The sequence below is a fragment of the Rhinopithecus bieti genome, unplaced genomic scaffold, assembly GCF_001698545.2.
Source record: "Rhinopithecus bieti isolate Rb0 unplaced genomic scaffold, ASM169854v2 scaffold_62808, whole genome shotgun sequence".
In the NCBI taxonomy this organism is placed as follows: Eukaryota; Metazoa; Chordata; class Mammalia; order Primates; family Cercopithecidae; genus Rhinopithecus; species Rhinopithecus bieti.
The window spans coordinates 1,166,318-1,174,739 of NW_016824893.1; the positions used below are offsets into that span (position 1 = coordinate 1,166,318).

The 8,422-nt window shown below is 37.2% G+C and overlaps 1 protein-coding gene across 1 annotated transcript in view; it reads left to right on the forward strand.

The window, feature by feature from the left end:
• Positions 1–8,422, forward strand: part of IL1RAPL2 (interleukin 1 receptor accessory protein like 2) — a 53,013-nt gene that overhangs the window by 25,821 nt on the left and 18,770 nt on the right. Inside the window, 2 exon segments of the mRNA XM_017862680.1 lie at positions 743–831; positions 7,411–7,554. Of these exon segments, the coding sequence (XP_017718169.1) occupies positions 743–831; positions 7,411–7,554 (233 nt within the window).

The following is an 8,422-nucleotide window of genomic DNA, read 5'->3' on the forward strand; positions in this document are numbered from 1 at the left end:
AGGAGATAAAACAGATATACAAAAAACAAGCAATCTCAGCAGCTAGAGTAGCTTCTGAACTGGCTCTTACCTTGCTATGACTTTTGGTTGCTGCAAAAGGCTAAATACTTTCTGTATATGTACATCTGGCAAAGGCTTTGCAAATGTAGCAGAACAAATGTTCTCAATCAGTGTCCTTGTTGCCTAGGTTTTAGAGCAATAATAGAACAGATTCAATCAGCAAGGTCACTTAGTTATACTTCCTGGCCAGGATGGAATTTATATTTTCCAGCCAGCCCTAATACTTGACAATGACCAGCAGCTCTTGAAGAAGCAGAGAGGAATCATTATTCTGAAAATAATGCATTTATATCTCTAGCACCACTTCGTACTCCATTAGACTTGATTCTGTCTTAAAATAAAGGCGTATTTAAGTGTAAAGGAGTCTAATAGAGAAAGTAAAGTCAGAAGACCCAGATTCAGGAGATCCTGGTTCAGTAAGACTGACTCATCTTATTAGACTCCCTAAACCTTAGTTTTCTTATCTTTGAAATAGGATTAATAATATCTACCTTGCAGAGTCCCTTTGAGGTTCAAATAATAATGATATCATGGGTGTGAAATATGCCATAACCAGTCTTTATTATTATACTGAACTTGGATAATTTATCCTAGGTAACCACTTAGGAACCACATGAAGGGCAGGTATTGATCATGCCCAAACACCTTGTGGCAAGGATCACTTTGTTTCTGTTCATCTTAGTCTTATTTCGGGCTTGGAGATCCTCCAATCAGAGCTTGCTGTTATACCTCTGTATCCTCAGAGATATCAACTTGAGCAGTGTCTAGCTAGTAATAAGCACTTAGAACCCATTCTGGTCAAATAAGTGGTTAATTTTTTTCTTTTATTATTGAAGACTTAGCTACAGCCAGCACTATGATAGGTGTTGGGGAATAGAATGCTGAATAAGATAGACCTACCTAGGTCTTCTTGGAGCTTATACCTTTTGGAGGAGTGAGAATGCAAAGAAAGACAAACTTTAAATATTTTTTAAAATTCCGCAAAAGATATATAGTGTTATAATTAAAACCTGCTATGAGGAAAATAATGGGGGGTGTCTTATCAATCGGCCTGTGTGGACAGAAATAACCTTATTTGAGTTTTAAAATAAATGCATTTGTCTTTAATAAGTAAAGCAACACAGGGCAGCCCCTAAAAGTTTCTAAAACTTTGACACTACAAACTAAGACACACTATAATACTCTGCTACCTCACATGGCTTCTACAAGGAAACTGGTCTAAATCATGACAACTGACAATGTTAATTCTCATCTTCCAAATATTTAAATATTGGAGTTCCCCAGGGTTCAGGTCCCCTCTTCTCACTCATTCAGTAGGTGATTTCATTCTATCTCCATCTCATGGTTTTGCTTACCACTTACATGCTAACAACTCCCAAATTTATGTCTAGCCTGGACTTCCCACCTGTATACTCGATTGCCTACTAAACAACTCTTCTTACAGATCTAGTAGGCATATCAAATTTAGCTTGTCCCAAACAGGATTCCTAATTTCTCCTGCCTACGAACCTGATCCTCCAGTCTCCTTCTCCATCTCCATCACCATTGTTCTAGTTGCTCATGCCAAAATCCTTGGAGTTATTCTTCACTTTTCTTTTCTCTACTCACATCCTATATCTACTCCACCAGCAAATCCCATGGCTTAACTTTCAAAGCCTACTCAGACTCTGAACACTTTTCTCACCTTCACTACCCACATCCTCTTCTGAGCCACCAGCACCAATTACCTGGATCATGGTAACAGCCTAACTGGTCTCCCTGCTTCCATCCTTTTCCTCTCACAGTCTATTCTTATCACAACAGTCAGAAGGATCATTTAAATACGTAAGCAAGGTCATGTTATTCCCCTGATCAGAACCCTCCATTCACAGTTCTTTCCCTGTTCCACCAAGAATGAAATCCCAAATCTTTACCATGTCCTTTAAGGCACTACACAATCTGTTCTTACATCTGATCTCATTTTCTACGACAATTTTCCTCATACATTATACACACTAGCCTCCTTTCTGTTTCTCATGTTCACCAAACACAGTCCTGCGTCAGGTCCTTTGCACTTGCTATTTCATCTGTCTGGAACACTCTTGCCTCCAGCTGTCTCCATGACTCCCTCCTTCCCTTCAACAGATTTCTACTTAAATGTTACCTTCTTGATAGGTATTTTCTGGCCATCCTATATGAAATGATATTACCTTTCATTTTATTTTCTTCTAACCTGTCTCTACTTATTTTCGTTTTGTCTATTACTATTGGATATTATATTACATATTTGTTTGCTTCTTGTTTTCTTCCCCCCACTAAAATATAGAATACTTGAGAACAGGAACTTTTCTTGCCTTATTTACTGCTGTATTTCTAGTGCATAAAACATATTAAGTGCTCAAAACTATTTCTTGAATGAAAATTCTCCTTATGGAGGACAAGCACAATCAGGTGAGCAATAAATAACAGGGATTGATAAAAAGAAGATTTGATCTGTGATTTTGTCATGACTAATGTCTGCCCTGGATTACCTAAATGCGTTTTTTTCTTTTCAAGTATTGTTTACTTTCCAGGGATTGCAAACTCAAAGACCTCAGGTCCCAGGAAAATACTGAATTTTTTTAAGAAGAGGGCTGGATATTAGACAAAATCAAAACATAGACCAGAGAAAACATGCCTTGCTTTAAAAGGGCAACAACTATTTTGTTCTATAAGATTACTGCTGTTTTTGCTGGAATGCATGCCCAGGGATATGAGAGCTTCGAAGTTTTCAAGTGAAGCTGAAAGACTGGATACGAAGTCTTTTAATTTTTAAATATTAGTATTCATTTTTGAAACATTGTGTGATCCAACAAAACCAATTTTTTGGCCCATGATATACCAGTTTGTACTCTCTGTTCTAGGTAGCAGTTAAATGATTTCACTGTGCTTTACAAAAGTATGCAGTTAATCTTCCCTCACTTGGTCTCCTTAGGAGCTTCTGACGATATAGTGGAAGCCCAAGAAAGAGCAAGAATCCTTATGGACCTGTCGTATTTTTTTTAAGTCAGAACAAGCTCTAGCTAGTTTTGAGAAACTTAAGATATTTCCTTTGAGGTTGGACCTTTTAAGCTTTATCACATCATAGCCTGGCCTCATTGGCAGTAGTATTCCCACTTGGAATACTATTATGGATTGTTTTATGGAACAATAACTTCCTGATGAGTTGTAAGTCAAATATTTAATATGCCTTAAGTGATCATTATGGAGAAGAAACATGATGAATCCTTTCATTAAGTGAAAAGGGTTTTTGTAAAATGAAAACTCACATCTAACATATCCAATTAACAGGATCAAGTTTTGTAACCTATCCCTCTTCTTACCTATCTATCTTCTGTCTGCACCTACCACTTCCTTATTCTCAGATGAATAATTTGCAGTACGTGCAACTAGCATTTCAGTAAGAAGTTCATCCTAAATTTTTTATTTGGTGAGCCAAGAGTCTGAACTTAGGTTCCAGAAATTCTGATAATTATTTCTGCTTCTCCGCACATACCTCCTTTCTCATAAAACAGAGGCATATCATTGAATCTGTCTCTCTTCATTCTCAGTGCTGCTGCTTCACTCTGTCCCACCATACCTGAATAGAAAACTTTCTGAGCCTGCTCCGGATCACACCTTAGACTGGGTAATTTTTAAATATTATAAATTTAGTGCTCACAATCCTAGAGGCTGGGATGTCCAAGATCAAGGCACCAGCAGATTCATGTCTGGTAGGGGCCTATTACTCATTTCTGTCTGAGGTACCAGATGGCCTTTGCCATTCATATTTCTACTAACATTCTGATCACGACCATTTAGGCAATCTCTAAGATGACTGAGGAATTCTCTGTAGCTCTCTTCTTCTTCCAAGCCCTCACCAGAATTGCCCTTAAGGCTCTTTTCATGGCAATATACCTCAAATCTCTTCTACTCTCTATCCATTACCCAGTTCCAAAGTTGGTTCCACAACTTTACGTATTTGTTACAGCAGCACCCCACCTCTCAGTACCAATTTCTGTCCTAGTCCATTTTGGCTGCTATAACAAGATACCTTAGACTAGATAGTATATAAACAACGGAAATGGATTGTTCACAGTTCTGGAGGCTAGGAAGACCAAGATCGAGGTAACAACAGATTTGGTATCTGGTAAGGACCCATTTCGCATAGACGACACTTTCTTTGTGTCTTCACATGGCAGTAGCAGCAAAAAGGTTTCTTCAGGCGTCTCTTATAACAGGCCCCGTTTATGAAAGTTCTACCCTCATGACCTAATCACCTCTCACATGCTTTCCTCGTTTTTTATTTTTTTAGAAACAGGGCAGGGTCTCACTCTTTTTTCCAGGCTGGAATGCAGTGGCTCAGTCATAGTGCACTGTAGCCTCAAACTCCTGAGCCCAAGTAATTCTCCCACCGCAGTCTCCAGAGTAGCTGGGGCTACAGACACACCACCATGCCCGACTAATTGTTTAAATTTTTTTGGAGACAGGGCTTCACTTTGTTGACCTGGTTGTTCACAAACTCCTGGCTTCAAGCGACCCTCCTGCCCTGGCCTCCCCAAGTGCTGGAATTACAGGCTTGAGCCACTGTGCCTGGCCAGGCCTCCCTCTTATATAAACACCTTGGGGGTTAGGTTACAACATATGCATTTTGAACAAACATTCAGACCATGACAGAAGCCCTCAGGTGGGATCTCCTAAACTGCTTCCCATCTTGTGAATCAGAGGAGCAAGCTTAAACATTCCCTGCATTCTCTCTCTCCAGTCCCTTGGCTTCAGTTGCTATTTGTCCCATTCTATAATATCTGATCTTTGTGTTCACAGTGAAGAAATAGGTGGGTTCAAACTAAGAAGGTAAAAAAGAACTACCCATGTACTTTGGGTGCCTAGAAAAAGTTACAGGCCCATAAATATTTGCTGTTCTTGCTACAGCTCTCTTTGTGAAGCATATACAAGACACAGCCCAACTAAAATGACTTCCAGTTTCTCAGTCAGTAAATGTCCCTTGAAGTATAGATCCTGCTGAGATTGAAAATTGCAATTGAAAATAGAAGACAAAAGAAAATCCAGGTGGCATTTGGGTGATGGCAACTGTGCCCTCTGATTATAGGATAGATGTTTCCCTTTTGATGTGACTGCCTGGGCTGAATCAAAGAATGCTGGTTGGGTCTCTGGGCCTAGGTCCACATTTTTCAACTTAAACAGCCATCATTACATAATATCTTTCCAAGATATTTTTTATAAAATGGACCCCAAAATCACAAAGGTACTTTTTTTACCATGGTTTTCTTCCATAAATTTACTGCTGAAAAAATGTCTGCTACTTGAGAGCACAAATTGTTCCTGCTGCTGAAGTTTTCCATCTACCTAATAGCAACTCTGCTCTGTAAATAACATAGAAATTGCTGAAAAATTTCCCATTCCACGACTTTTAAAACATTTGAAAGCTCTTCTGACCGCAGAGAGAGACAGACAGAAAGACCAAAAAATTTATAGCATAAAGTGAACATCTTAAAACAGGAAAAATCTTTTGAATCAAGTCAATTAATGCCCCAAGATGAAAGAGAAGTCAGTTTTCAGAGTAACAAAGAAAATCGTATTGGTTTCTCTATTTAAAATTGGCTTTTAATAATGTATGATTGATGGTGTATATAAGATGGTGAGAAAACAAGTAAAAACTGTGATTTGCAGCCCACAGAGATCTCTTAAGAAAGCCTGTTTTGTCCCCAACATGGGCAGAGGCAGAGGAAGGTAGAGGTTCCTGGACAGCCACGTTTTATATAGAGGGCAGGAAGCATTGCTAATTATGTGGTGAATTTTTTTTTTTTTTTAACCTGGAATTTTGTGGCTTATTTTTTTAAAAAGACCACCTCTTGCAGCAGGCACGAGAGACACAGATTCCAATTTCCTACCTCTATTCATTGTGTGTGCCCTCGCAATATTCATTGTTGGCATATTTTGTCCTTCACAGCAGCNTCTTTTCTATAAAATATAAACTACTAAATGGATCTTAATTGTTATATTGAGCCTGGCTAATTTCTCTTAAGCAATAATCCTGTATAGAGATAAGGGACATTCCTAGAGAAAGGTTGACAGTCTGGCTTTCAAGAGTGACAGCCTGTCAATGGTCAGCAATTTGATTTTGACAGTGCCCCATAATTGATCCATCCAGGAAGACTGACTGATGCCAACTAAACTCACAAGGAATTGATGTATAAACTAGATTGTCTCTCTCTTTTCTAGTTTCGAGTTACATGGTAAGCTGAATTAGTAATAAAATAGTCACTTGGTAATTATGTAATTACATTAAAGGAAGGTTAGGTTATCTTGTAGGCAATTTTATCTAATTATGATGAGACCAATAATGTCCCTGTGGAAAATACGTCTCTGGTCTGATGTCTCTCAGATTCAGTATTTTTCCCCTGGACATTGCTGAATTCACATTCTAAATTCTCCTCCGACTTCCCCTTTCTCTAAATTTCATGATACCATACCCTTTTTTGATGATACACTCTTTAGATTTATTAATATCACTGATTAACTACAGGTTAAATCACTGTTTCCTGAGCCTGGGAGACATTATGTCTTCTTCCATTATATTTTGATTTCATTGTTCCAATGCTCAAGAGTTCTAGGGATGCCCCACTGGAGCAGCCTAACTCTGCTATCAGGTTGGCTGGTGTTGGCTGAAGAGGCCAAGTGATTAGCCTGGATTCCTCATTCTGTTTTAGTTCCATTGGGCATATTATATCACATATATTATTACAGTCATTTATTCAAATAAGTAGGGGAAATGGATAAGCTAATTTTACCTGCTCACCTTATATTGGATTATGTTCTACTGGGGTTAAATGAAACAGTTAAATCCTGCAAACTCATTAGATTTTATTTGATTCTGAAAGTAATTTTATGATGTTGCTCTCCTGCAAAAGAATAGGGCCTGTGGCCTGAGAAGTACTAGATGGTAATCTTGCTAAACCAATATGATAATTTAACAGAAATAAGAAAATATTGGCCTTGGACCCAGAATAAAGTAGCTTTAATAGTTCCCTGAAATACATTTAGAGCAAAAGCATATATATGACATCTTAGATGCGTTCAAAACAAACTGAGAGCAACTATTCCTTTTCAGATAGACTTACCACTTTTAATAGTAAGTTAATCAAATTTCAAAGAGTTTATTTTAGAAAAATTTGATTCATGCAAATGTATCAAGAGCAAAGCTACTGCATTAAGCAAGAATTTTCTGGACAGGAAAACAGAATGGTAGTACATCTTATATACTAGAAATATGGGAAGATCCCAAGTGTTGCTGATTTAATTACCTTTTCCTGTTTATTCTGTTCGCTCCAGATTTAATCTACAAAATTGAGCTTGCAGGGGGCCTGGGAGCAATCTTCCTCCTCCTTGTACTGCTGGTGGTCATTTATAAATGCTACAACATTGAATTAATGCTCTTCTACAGGCAGCACTTTGGAGCTGATGAAACTAATGATGGTAAGCTGTCTCCTATTGTTCAAATTCCATTAAATGGCATGCATTTGTGATTATGTAAGAGAACCTCCCCATTTTTAGGAAGTACAAGCTGAAATATTTAGGGGTAAAGGGCTATGGCAAGTTACTTACCTTTAAATAGTTTAGAAAACTTACCAAGAAAAAGAGAAAAGAGGAGAATATAGTAACAATAGGTAAATCTGAGTAAATGTTATGTATGTTTTTTGAAATAGTTTTATTTTTATAATATTCCTATACGTTTGACTTTATTTCCAATAAAAACTTTAACAGTAAGACTTTAGTTGCTCAGGAGATAAAACAATTGCTGTCAAATCCCTCCCACTTAGTAAGAAGCAAATTAAGAATCAATTCCAATTTTTTTCAGAAAATGCAAATTTAAGTACAGATCATTTTTATCCATTGCTGCCATCTACAAAACAAGCAATCATGCAAGAAACAGATTGAAAGCTATGGAGACAATCCTTTTAAAGCTCAAAGTACATGTACTTACATATTTTGAATGCTTATAGTACCATTCTCAAAGGTGACCTGAAAGAATAAAAATTCAGAGTGTAGCTCATAATTTTCTTATATTTGCTGTTTATGAATTTTGAAAATCTTATGAGAGAAATATCAATAAAGCAGTATACTGAGCCTTGTTTCTTTGAACATTTAAAATGATTTAATTTTTTTCAAGAATGCAAACTGCCATGTTTCCAATCAAAATCAATAAGAAATCATGGCATGTAGCTTCTTATACATAAAGTTCTCATCCCAAAACTGCTGTAAGCCTTGGAAATGTGTATAGAATGCCACAGGTAAGCCAAACACTTTTTTTTTTTTTTTTTTTTTTTTTTTTTTTTTTTTTTTT